The following is a 12,491-nucleotide window of genomic DNA, read 5'->3' as shown; positions in this document are numbered from 1 at the left end:
CTTCATCTTCTAACCTGTAGAATGGGTTTGCTGGCAGGATTAGGGGTGAGTGCAGGTAGCTGGCCTCCTCCACTGTTGTTTCCCCACCTTGGCATAGACATGGAACTATCCCCAAGCCCTGGGGCTGGAGGCCAGTACTGCAAAGAGAGGACGAGGGCAGCCAGCGCCCCCTGGACCCATGGGCAATGCTGACGGCTGCCTTGGGGACCCCTGCCCCCAAAGTCAGTGCACAGACCCCAGGATAATCACGTAGAGCTCTGTTGACTCGGATGGAGGAGCAGGAACTGGGACGGAACATTAGGAGAGGCTCCACGTGGAGGGGAGAGGTCCCACCGCCAGCCCCTGCCCTGCTGGGTTGTGAGCCGCACGCTGCAGACCAGTCTGGGAGGAAAGTCCTGGACAACTAGGCATGCGCTTTGCTCCAAAGCCCCAGGCTCATAGGTCAGGGCTTAAACTGTGGCTGCAGGGCGCCCTCCAGTGGTGGCTTGGAGATTTGCAGCTGCTCAGCACCACCGAGGGTCAAAGGCAGCTAATGGTCCCTGAATTCAGATTTCACCCGGGGCTGAGTTTCTTTTTTTTTTTTTTTCTTTTTGCGGTAAGTGGGCCTCTCACTGTTGTGGCCTCTCCTGTTGCGGAGCACAGGCTCCGGACGCACAGGCTCAGCGGCCATGGCTCACGGGCCTAGCCGCTCCATGGCATGCGGGATCTTCCCGGATGGGGGCACGAACCCATGTACGCTGCATTTGCAGACGGACTCTTAACCACTGAGCCACCAGGGAAGCCCGGGGCTGACTTTCTGATGTGGGGATGGCTACCAGTCAGCCCTCCCACGGGTCACACTGCCCGAGCAGGAACGGGACACACAGAACGGCCAGGGGATGGGACGCCACTCAGTAATATCAAGGAACAACCCCAACCTGGAGGAACCCCCAGGGCGTCTCACTGAGTGACCAAAGCCCGTCTCAGGTGACACACTGTACCATCCCGCTTACTAACGTTCACGAAAGACAGAATCACAGAAACGGGAGCAGATGAGTGGTTGCAGGGGGTCGGGGAGGGCAGGGTGGGAGAACGGTGGGGGTGGCTATAGAGGGTGACAACACCTGAGGTCACAGAAACGTCCCATCATCACGTGGCTGTCCTGGTGGTGATGCTGCACTACGGTCACCCTTGGGGGGCGCCTGGGAGGGGCCCATGGGATCCCCTCCTCGTTCGTTCTTACAACCGCATGTGAATCTACGGTTGTATCAAAGTTTAAAGTTTAATTTAAAAAAAGAAAAATCAGGAAGGTCCTCTGCAAATTCACAGCCACACGCTTTAGCACAAACGGCGATCCGTCCCGCCCGTCGAAGGTGGTCATTCCCACGTGAACGCGTCTGTATACCCACTGTTTAGGTAAAATGTATCCAAGATGCAATTCGGGCCAAGAAAGAAACGTTTAATTTCCTGGGAGAGATGATAAGGCTTATCCCCAGTGTTGGCCTCTTCATCACCATGAACCCCGGGTACGCCGGACGCACGGAGCTGCCCGAGAACTTAAAGGCCTTGTTCAGGTGTGTGGTGGGCGCGGATGGCATGAGGAAGTGCCCAGGAGGGTGCTGTGGAGGGCAGAGGGCGAGGCCGACCAGAGGGGGCTGTGGGAGAGGAGGAGTCTGGAGACAAGGCCTGAGTAAGAAGGACCAGCCCGCCGGGGCCTCTGACACCTGGGATGGAGGTCCCGTTTCCGGTACATCCGGCCAGTGAGGGAGGACAGGGCTCAGGTGACTCTCAGAGGAGTTGAGTCAAGGGATGCAGGGCCTGGAGACGCCCCTGCGCAGGGTGTAGGAGGAACAAGTGAAGCGGGAGCGCAGCCAAGCGGCGGGTGGGGGCCTGGGAACCCGGCTCCGCACCTAGACTCTCAGCCAGTGGTGCTGTGCTCCTCCTGGCAGGTGAGGTGTGCCCCTAGGTGACAAGGGGCAGGTGGGGGCATAGTTGGAAGAGGGGGAGAAGCCAAGGCAGACCCCGCTGACCCCCTCAGGCCCTGCGCCATGGTGGTCCCCGACTTTGAACTGATATGCGAGATCATGCTGGTGTCTGAGGGCTTTCTGGAGGCCCGCCTTCTGGCCAGGAAGTTCATCACGCTCTACACCTTGTGCAAAGAGCTGCTGTCAAAGCAGGTGTGTGACAGCGTCCTGGGCCCACAGAGCTGGGGTCGGGAGGGGTTACAAACGCAGGTGGCCCGCATGCCTCCACGCGTCCCGGCGGCAGGCTGGCCTCCGTCCCAGCACCCCGCCGGCGCGCTCACGCCCGCCCGGCCCTGCCCTCCACTCGCAGGATCATTATGACTGGGGCTTGCGGGCCATCAAGTCTGTGCTGGTGGTGGCCGGCTCCCTGAAGAGGGCCGACCCCGGCCGAGCAGAGGACCAGGTGCTGATGAGGGCGCTCAGGGACTTCAACATCCCCAAGATCGTCGCCGACGACCTGCCCGTGTTCATGGGGCTCATCGGGGACCTCTTCCCTGCGCTGGACGTGCCTCGGAAACGGGACCTGAATTTTGAGAAGGTGGGTACAGCCAGGGTCACGGTGGCCCGGGAAGCCACACCCCAGCCTCCTTCCCGCCGAGGATGCCTCTTTCCGCCACACACTGTGGCAGGTACCCACACTGGGGTGGTGGTCACGTCTGCCAGCGGGCAATGGCCACACATGCACGGCTCCCTCTGCCTCGAGGAACGTCCTGAGGCTACGGGTTGCCTCTCCAGCCCCTCTTGCAACGCTGGGGGGTCGGGAGAGGAAGGGGAGGATGCTTTGGGCAAACCCATTCCCCGCACAGGGTTCTCAGTAGCACCCACGGCAGAGCACGTAAACATCCCCACGGGCAGGGCCGCTGTTCCCTTCTGAGCTCTCCGCTGGGCAGGGGGCTCAGCGCCCCGTTCCCACACGCCTTCCCCAGGTCATCAAGCAGAGCATCGTTGAGCTCAAGCTGCAGGCGGAGGACAGCTTCGTGCTGAAGGTGGTGCAGCTGGAGGAGCTGCTGCAAGTCAGGCACTCGGTGTTCGTCATCGGGAACGCGGGCAGTGGCAAGTCCCAGGTACATGCCCACCCGGGGACCCAGCCCAGTGCGTCCCGGGCGGAAGGGTGTCACGGACCGGGAAGGAAGCTGTGACGGGGGGCCGGGGACGGCAGGGGAGGCGAGGAGTGGCCAGCGGACCCTGGTCCCACCGATGAGGCCCTTCTCCCAGGTCCTCCTCTCTCCCTCCTCCCCCCTTGATATCAGTCACCCCGCCTCTCTGCAGCCGACCCCCCACCCTCCTGTCCCCTGCCCCCTACCACTGCCTGGGCACAGTGGAAAGCAGAGGGCGGCGGCCAACATGACTGATACCTATAACATCGGAAAATTCTAAACCAGCCGAGTATTCAGCTAGCCACCCACAGGATGGACTATTATGCTATTATTAAAGATCATTTCCAAAGACTATGTAACATGAGGGACGCTCACTGCAAGTCATTTTTAGAAGGCAGAAACTGTAGGAACCAGTTCTCTAAAAAGGAATGTGTGTATTTCTGTCTACACATATACCCATGGGAAACATCCTCAGATGTCCTCAGAAACCCTTTTCTCTGCGGGGGAAGAATGACAGGTAGTTTCCTTCCTTTAATTTTTCTTTCAGCGAGCACCTTACTTTTATTATCAGGGAACTAGTATGAATGTTACCCAGTCTGGGCACAGGTAGCCCTCCTCTGTGCACAGGCAGGAACCATCGCAGCGCGTCTTCCTGGACGTTGTTTGCGGGTCGCAGACTCACCCGCGTGTCGCCAAAGCAAACCAGGCCCAGAGCAGGGATTCTGCCCGTGGGTCTTCAAGGGCCCTTGGAGCTCACACAAGGGCCCTAGCGCAGGGTCTGGGTGCGCGATGTGGCCCTGAGTGAGCAGCCCCCGCCTCGGTGCAGGTCCTCAAGTCTCTGAACAAGACCTATCAGAACCTGCAGAGGAAGCCGGTCGCCGTGGACCTGGACCCCAAGGCCGTCACCTGCGACGAGCTCTTCGGCATCATCAACCCGGTGACCAGGGAGTGGAAAGATGGTAATGGGGCAGCATCCCCGGCAGGGCCGAGAGGGCGAGGGCTCGGAGCAGGCGTCCCAGGCCTGGGTCCACGGCGGGCCCGCTTTGTCGTGGCCGCTCGGCCGGCCTCTGTGCGGTGAGCACGTGGCCGAGCCCCTGAGGGAGGCCCGCAGCGGGCCCAGCGGCGGTGAGGGGGCCCACACGTACGCGTGCGTAATGATGGTGCTTGCGGAGAGCAGGAAGGTCACAGAGGGGGGCTGGTTCATGCTCCCAGGCGGGAGGAACCAGGGAGGCCATGGACACCGGAGCATCAGGGCTCAAGCAGGGCTGAGGGGAGACAGGGCCCCCACCCCATGGGCTACAGGAGGAGAGCCCTGAAGTGCAGGCTGGAGCCTCGGGTGCTGGGAATGGTGTTTCTCCGGGGAAGGGCCTTGGTGAGATCTGTGCTTTATATAAAAAAAAAAAAACTCGGGACATTGGAGAAAGGACAGGTGAGGGGCTAGGGGAGATGGGGGGCCCCAAGGGTGGTCCAGGCGGAGGAAGGGGCAACTGGAGGCGTTGGAAGAGGCGGGTGTGTACTGCTTGCCAGGGGACCATCCCCACCCCTGCCCCACCCAAGCTTCCATGCGTCCCCCTCCCGGGCCAGGAAGCCAGGGAGGCTCTGCTCCAGTCTCCCCTGTGAGAGGCCCCTGCCGCCGCATCACCCTCTGCCCCCCGCCCCGCTTTCTTTTTGTGACTTGGCATCTATCTCTGCACGTGTATCTTGCGTCGTCACCCCCTCCACTGGGATGCAAGCTCTATGGGGTGGGCAGGGGCTTCAGTTGTCCCCACGCCCCCTGCTCTGAGCCTGACTTTTTTTTTTTCCTGTTTTTTTTTTTAATTAATTTTATTTATTTTATTTTTGGCTGCGTTGAGTCTTCATTGCTGCGTGCGGGCTTTCTCTAGTTGCGGCGAGCGGGGGCTACTCTCCGTTGCGGTGTGCGGGCTTCTCATTGCGGTGGCTTCTGTTGTGGAGCACGGGCTCTAGAGCGCAGGCTCAGTATTTGTGGTGCACGGGCTTAGCTGCTCCGTGGCATGTGGGATCCTCTCGGGCCAAGGATCGAACCCCTGTCCCCTGAATTGGCAGGCAGATTCTTATCCACTGCGCCACCAGGGAAGTCCCTGAGCCTGACTCTTTAAGACCACTCAGCAAACCTTTATTGAGTGAATGAATGAAAGAGGGAAGGGATGAGTGAAGGGGTGCAGGGCGGGGCAGTGGCCTTCCATGTAAGGCTGTTGAATCTGAGAACTGGACCAGACTTGGGGGGGATGTCGGGGGGCAGGGTCAGGGGTGGAGTCACAAAGGTGGGTCCTCGGGGTCAGGAGAAGGGCAGGAAATGAGCCAGGTCCCCTCCTGTCTGAGGGCCTCTGCTGTCCCTCTGAAGTAGGGCACTGGCCACCTCTGAGAGAGAGGCCAGTGTTGGCCCGGAGGGGGCGAGCTTGGTCTCAGCCCCTGTGGCCCCAGGGAGAGCCGCCCAGAGCTGGACCTGACAGAGCCCCACCGCCCACAGGCCTCTTCTCCACCATCATGCGGGACCTGGCCAACATCCCTCACGACGGCCCCAAGTGGATCATCCTGGACGGGGACATAGACCCCATGTGGATCGAGTCCCTCAACACCGTCATGGATGACAACAAGGTACAAGGGACCCCTGGATCCCAGAGCTGACCCCCCCAGAATGGCAGTAACGTGGGGGAGGGGAGCATATGGGACATGCCACATGTCTCACCTGCCGCACTCAGCAGACAGGACCCGCTGTGCATGGAGACTCAGGAGGGGGCCTGCCTGGCGTTCTGCACAAAGCGTTATGGACGAGGGAAAGCCCCCCCCTCATCACAAGACGCGTTCCTCACAGGATGCAGGCCCGTGCACCCGGCTCACCTGCTTTTTGGCCGCAGTGTGGGCGAAGGATGCAGGTGTAGAGAGCGTTCCTGTCTGACTGACGCGTGGCACGATGTCGGAGGGGTAGCTAATATCTTGGAAGGCGCGGACAGTGTTGAGAATTATCTAGAAGCAGCTTAAGAAAGTGATTCTCAATTGGGTGGAGGAGGGACCCCCAGAGTTCCTGGGGGGCAGGGGCGGGGTCATGGTTTGAAAGGCAACTTTAGCCTCAGAGTGAAGTCCTACGTCATCCACGCACATCTGGACGCTCTCCATGGCCCCAGGCTGGGAAGGGCCGGGGGGGCTGGCATCGAGGACGGCAGGGAGACGCTGGGCTAGGGAGGCTGGTTGGTGGCTGGCGGGGGTACGGGGAGTGTCCCCGACCTCCTCCTCTTCTGAGATGTGACCTGTGAAACCCTCAGGACGAGGGTGCTTTGGGGCTGAAACCCACAGGCCCGTGTCCCTCACTAGGTCCTCACGCTGGCCAGCAATGAGCGGATCCCCCTGAACCGCACCATGCGGCTGGTGTTCGAGATCAGCCACCTGAGGACGGCCACGCCGGCCACCGTGTCCAGAGCCGGCATCCTGTACATCAACCCGGCCGACCTCGGGTGGAACCCGTGAGTTGGGCTTTTGTTCTCCGGCTCCAAACTATGCAGAGAAAGAGGAGGGCGTTGACGTTGATGTATGTTCCTGTGAATGCGTTCATTCGTTCACTCACTCGTTCATTCATACGATAAATACCTTGTGCTGGGCCCTCCCCAGGCAGCAGCGTGGGGGCGATGAAAGGATGCGGGACAGATGTGTGAATAAGCGATGTATTGCGTGGAGACTGCATCACGGCAGCTAACGAAACAGAAGCTTGTACCACATGCAGGGAACTCTGAGGAGGAGGGAGGGTCTGGGCCTGTTGTGGAGACAGGAAGTCTTCCTGGAGGAGCTGGAGGTTGGGCTGAGCCCCGACAGGAAAAGGAGCTTTCCGGGTAGACAGGTAGGGAAAGCATTCCAAGTGAGAACCAACATTTAAGGGGCATCAGGGCGAGAGTGTGAGCTTCCCAGGAACGGGCGGTGGTCAGGTGTTCGTGGATGGAGCGTGAAGCGAGGATGCTCTTGGCAGGAAGGGACTGACCCTGGACCAGCCTCCAGGGCCGGCACAGGGGCCGTTTCTGACGTGACGAGGAGAGTTCATGGCAGCAGATGACGGGTGGCCACTGGGGACAGGGGAGGAGGGATGGATGTGAGAAATGTTTGAAACCTTAAGAAATGGAAGGCTTGCCATTGATCCTGGAGGCATGTTTTTGTACTTGGACACAAGGCTAGTAATTTATACGCCAGGACGTCCTGCGTGGTCTTGAGTAGAAACCCCAGTGCAACATCCTGGGACGGACAGCCTCAGGAGAAACACCCCGGCTGCATTCGTTCAGTCGTCCACTTCATTCATTCATTCACTCGACCAGTGCTTTCTGCATCTGCTGTGTGTCTGACCCACGGCTGCTCCGTGCTGGGGAGACTGGGTCTCCCGGAGAGATGTGGAGAGTGGTAGGAGAGGTTGGGAGGAAGAAGAATCCTTGAAGCATTCGAGAAGGAACAGGTAGAAGGGAAACCGGGGAGGTGACGCCCCACATAGCCAGGGAGGAAGGAGCTTCAGGAGGGAAGCAGGGTCGCGTCCGGAGGGTCAAGGAGCCGAGGACAGGAAGTTGCCACTGGCTTTGGCAGCTGGGAGCTCACCATTAACTCAGGAAGAACAGCTTCCTGGCACGACAGGGGCAGAAGCCAGATGGCAATTCACGGAGGAGGAATTGAGAGGAGGCCCTGGTAATGAGGGTCCTTCTGGAAATGTCTCACGGCGGCCGGGGCGAGATGAGCAGGCATGGGTGTTTCCAGGCACAGGCAAGTGTGCCGGTGGGGAGGGGGGAGGGGGAGAGTTCATGCTCGATGTGTCTGTGCATCGAGTGGGAAGTGAGACCGCTGTCTCCCAATGCAGCGAGGCCGGGGCTAGGGCGCTACACGAGCGCAGTGACCCTGCAGGGACAGAACCAGAGCTGGCCTGACCCACAGGGGCCTGGGGGCCGCTGAGACCCAGCACCACTATGCCGCCTTCTCCAGCCACACCTGTCATTCTGCTTTCTTAGTGTCCTGTGGCCGCCATGACAAAGGGCCACAAACCGGGCAGCTTCAAACAGTGGAAGTTTTTTCTCTTCCGGTTCTGGAGGCCAGAAGTATGAAATCAGGTGTTGGAAGGGTTGGTTCCTTCTGGAAACTCTGAGGGGGGATCTCTCCTAGGGCTTCTCCCCCAGCTTCTGCTGTTGCTGGCAATCCTTGGCTTGTAGACACATCACCCATCACACAGCCACCTTTCTGAGCCTCACGTGGTCTCCCCTCTGCACATGCCTCTGTGTCCTAACTTCCCTCTTCTCATAAGGACCAGTCGTTGGATCAGGGCCCACCCTCATCCAGGATGCACCCTCTCAAGATCCTTATTTTTTTTTTTTTTTTGTGGTCCGCGGGCCTCTCACTGTTGCGGCCTCTCCCGTTGCGGAGCACAGGCTCCGGACGCGCAGGCTCAGAGGCCATGGCTCACAGGCCCATCCGCTCCGCGGCATGCGGGATCTTCCCGGACCGGGGCACGAACCCGTGTCCCCTGCATCGGCAGGAGGACTCGCAACCACTGCGCCACCAGGGAAGCCCGAGATCCTTAATTTGATTGCATCTGCAAACACCCTTTTTCCAAATACGGCCACATTCATAGACTGTGGGTGGACATGTCTTTTGAGGGGCCCCCATTCCTCCAACTACACATGTCTGGGCGTTTCCAGGGTGGGCAGCAGACAAGGCAAGAGAACTGGAACAAAGTCTGAGCGGGAGCCGCTAAGACGCAAGAGTACGGGAAGGAGACGGTGGGGCCGAGGGGCCCCCGGTGGACGCTCAGCGGGGGCGGGAAGGAGAGCGGAAGGTCAGCAGGGGTGGGCGGGGGCGGGACCCGAAGGCTCACCCTTCAGCCGGAGTGGTTCTTAGGGCTCCAGAGGGATAACCGAGAGAGTGAGTGGCATCCTGGGGACCAGGAGGAGACCCGGGTTTTGCTGGAGAGGAGTGGAGAGGCTGAGGGCCTGCTCAGGCCCCCCCAACCCAGAGAAAGAGCAGCCCTCCAGCAGGGGCAGCCACGACTCGAGGCAGGGGTGGCTGAGCGTATCCAGGAGCGGGAGGAGAAGCAAAGCTCCAGGGCCGGAGGGGCCCCGTGGCCTCTGGGGACAGGGCAGGAGCCTGCAGGGAAGCCACTCGTCCTCCCGGGGTCTGGGTCTGGGTCGGCTTTTCAGATCAAAGCCAGCGCGCACATCTGCACGCACTCAATGTCTCTAACAAGGCAAAATTTCAAATTTGATATATCCGCCTTCAAGAGAGAAGGCAAATGCAGCAGTCTATGTATAGATTTGCAAATCGGTCTCCGTTCTGAAGACCCACTGCATTTGGAATCCAGTTCTCAGCTGCACTGTGTTCGCTTGTGGACATAGAGTGTTTAATGGTTTCCTCTGTTACCTAGTGAGCCCAGGGGCAACGGGGCAGAGTTTTTGAGCTCTTGGTTCTCTGTTCTGCTAGGGGTGCAGTAAGAGGCAGAGCTTCCAGAACGTGCGCTCACTTGCAGAAAGGCATGTCTGCTGGGGCTGCGGAGGGCAGGCGAGCTGCCTCGGGTAACGCGAGCTTCCTGCTTACGTTTTGGGCATCCTAGAAAGGACAGCTCACTGAGCTCATCAGCCCGCAAGGGAGCCGACGCTCTTTCCGCTTTCAGCAGGCACTTGTTCAGCACTTACCGTGGGCCAGGCTCCCCTCTATGAGCTTTAAAAGTATCAGCCCAGGTAGTCCTTCGAATATGGGAGCAATTATCATCACTCCCATTTACGGATGAGGAACCTGAGACCCAGACATGTTGAGTAACTTGCCCGAGGCCACGGCTGGCCACGCTAGAGCCCATTCAAGCCAGGCAGTCGGGCTCCAGGATCCACACCCCTCACAGCCGTTGTGGGCCACCTCCATGCAACCCACTCCCGAGATGTATGTGTGCCGGACAACCCAACATGGCTCCTCAGGAATGCCTGTTGTATTGGTTTGGACTCTTCCATTAAATGCGTCAATTGGCTCAATTCACCATGTATGCTTCAGGCATGGCTGGATCCAGGAGTCCAGATAATGCAGTGATGTGTCCCTGCTCCTCTCCTTTCCTTTCCCTTTTCTTCCCTTCCCATCCCCTCCCTCTCTCTCCCCCAGGTGATGTTATGAAACTTCTCTCTCCTCTCTTCTTCTCCTATGTCCAGCTCTACTGTCCTCAGTATTATCTGCATTTGGGGGTGGAAAGGATGGCTCCCAGTTGTTCTAGGAGGACAGCACCCCACAGCTAGAATCCCAGGGAAAGAGCACACCCTCATCAGATCCTCTTAAGGTCTGGGACTGGCCCCATCACCAGGCAGGAGTGCCGGAATCCCATGGAAGCGTTCCCCAAGCGGAGGGTTGCCGGGGGACCCAGCGTGGTGGCCCAGTCCTCCAGCACCTCCCGTCTTCCCCAGGGTGGTGAGCAGCTGGATCGAGAGGCGCAAGGTGCAGTCGGAAAAGGCCACCCTGCTGGTCCTCTTTGACAAGTACCTGCCCACCTGCCTGGACAAGCTTCGCGTCGGGTTTAAGACGATCACCCCGGTGCCCGAGATCACGGTCATCCAGATGATCCTGTACCTGCTCGAGTGCCTCCTCACCGAGCAGAACGCACCCCCCGACTCTGCCAAGGAGCTGTACGAGCTCTACTTCGTGTTCGCCTGCTTCTGGGCCTTCGGAGGGGCCATGTTCCAGGACCAGGTGAGCAGCCGGCCGCGGCGGGTGCCTGGCCACCCAGACCCGGTCTCCCGGCATCCCCCTCAGCTGGGCCGTTTCTGCGCTCTATTTTGTTTCCCAACAGCTTGTAGATTATCGGGTCGAGTTCAGCCGATGGTGGATCAACGAATTCAAGACAATCAAGTTCCCCTCGCAGGGAACGATCTTTGACTACTACATAGATCCCGACACCAAAAAGTTCCTGCCGTGGACGGACAAGGTGCCCCGCTTCGAGCTGGACCCTGATGTCCCCCTGCAGGTAACTGCCCAGAGCGGTGACGATTTATGACGATTTAGGGGCAGGACTCAGAGCCCCATCCCACTCGCTTCTCAATGGGATGTCCGGTCGCAAACGGTTTTCAACAGTAGGACCTTCCAAGTAAGACTGGGGATTTGACAAACTGTCCAGGTCTGCAGGTTTGTACGGAGGGTGGGAATTGGAGGCTCAGGTGTGTCTGGGGTTACAGCTCCTCCCTCTCTCCCACAGGCCTCACTGGTGCACACCACGGAAACCATCCGCATCCGCTACTTCTTGGACCTGCTCGTGGAGAAGTCGTGGCCGGTGATGCTGGTGGGGAATGCAGGGACGGGCAAGTCGGTGCTGATGGGGGACAAGCTGGGCAGCCTGAGTACAGACGACTGGTTGGTGCAGGCCGTGCCCTTCAACTTCTACACGACCTCGGCTATGCTGCAGGGTGAGGCTGAGGACAAGCGCGCATCCTCACAGCCTGGCCTCGACACACCCCATCACTCTCATCCGACGCGACTGCCCCCCAGTCCCACCCTGACGTTCCTCACAGTGCCTTCTTACTGCAGACCCGGGAGCTTGCCAGCTGCCTCTCCACTTCCCATGCCCCCACCCACTGCCCTCTATGCCCAGAGCAGGGGGACGAGGGTGGCAGATCCCACAGGGAGCTCCCCTCGTAACCAGTCTCAGGTGGCCCCCAGGTCGATGAGCACAAGGTTCCTGTCCCCCTGCCTGGAGCCAGTGGTGCCCACCACCCTCTCCTTTACTCCTGAGGTGGCTGGAGTCCAACCCATCCTGTCTCTGGTGCCCCGGGGCTACCCCTCGGGCCACCGCCTCTGAGATCTACCAGGCACCGTGGTAGTCACCCCATTCCCTTCTCCAGGTGTTCTCGAAAAGCCGCTGGAGAAGAAATCAGGGCGGAATTACGGGCCACCAGGCACCAAGAAGCTGATCTACTTCATCGACGACATGAACATGCCCGAGGTGGACAAGTACGGGACGGTGGCCCCGCACACCCTCCTCCGGCAGCACATGGACCACAGGCACTGGTGAGTGGGGGCGGGGCGGGGGGGTTGCCACAGGGAGGATGCAGGGCTGGGACACAGGACCACGCTGATGGGGTCACAGTTCTGGGGAGAGGTGGGGGATCAAGGTCTCCTCCTCTCATACATTCCGCAAATACGTCCTGGGCATCTGCCAGGCCCCGGGCTGGCGGCTGGGGCCTGCAGTTCCATGGAGCAGGGACAGACAGGGGCCCCTCTAATTGAAGTGTCCATATGGCAGAGAAGACAGAGGGGTGCAGTTCCAGGGTGAAGGGAGCAGTCACAGAGGGCCCCAGCGGCTGGGTCAGAGACCCAGGGCGGGAGGAGGCAGCTGGGAGCTCCATTACTGGCCTTAGTGTCAGTACTTTGGAGGGAGAGCATCTCGGGC

The 12,491-nt window shown here is 59.7% G+C and overlaps 1 protein-coding gene across 1 annotated transcript in view; it reads left to right on the top strand.

Moving 5' to 3' along the window:
• DNAH17 (dynein axonemal heavy chain 17) overlaps positions 1 to 12,491 on the top strand; it is a gene marked incomplete at both ends in the record, with an annotated part of 110,072 nt that overhangs the window by 51,173 nt on the left and 46,408 nt on the right. Inside the window, 11 exons of the mRNA XM_082679965.1 lie at positions 1,396 to 1,553; positions 2,018 to 2,156; positions 2,314 to 2,541; positions 2,930 to 3,067; positions 3,927 to 4,059; positions 5,589 to 5,716; positions 6,431 to 6,579; positions 10,516 to 10,798; positions 10,899 to 11,072; positions 11,301 to 11,508; positions 11,944 to 12,109. Of these exons, the coding sequence (XP_082536091.1) occupies positions 1,396 to 1,553; positions 2,018 to 2,156; positions 2,314 to 2,541; positions 2,930 to 3,067; positions 3,927 to 4,059; positions 5,589 to 5,716; positions 6,431 to 6,579; positions 10,516 to 10,798; positions 10,899 to 11,072; positions 11,301 to 11,508; positions 11,944 to 12,109 (1,904 nt within the window). The remainder of the gene's footprint in view (positions 1 to 1,395; positions 1,554 to 2,017; positions 2,157 to 2,313; positions 2,542 to 2,929; positions 3,068 to 3,926; positions 4,060 to 5,588; positions 5,717 to 6,430; positions 6,580 to 10,515; positions 10,799 to 10,898; positions 11,073 to 11,300; positions 11,509 to 11,943; positions 12,110 to 12,491) is intronic.

Source organism: Grampus griseus, assembly GCF_964374135.1.
Source record: "Grampus griseus genome assembly, chromosome: 20".
NCBI classification, from domain to species: domain Eukaryota; kingdom Metazoa; phylum Chordata; class Mammalia; order Artiodactyla; family Delphinidae; genus Grampus; species Grampus griseus.
The sequence above is the reverse complement of the archived record's forward strand: the minus strand, read 5'-3'. Positions and strand labels throughout refer to the sequence as shown.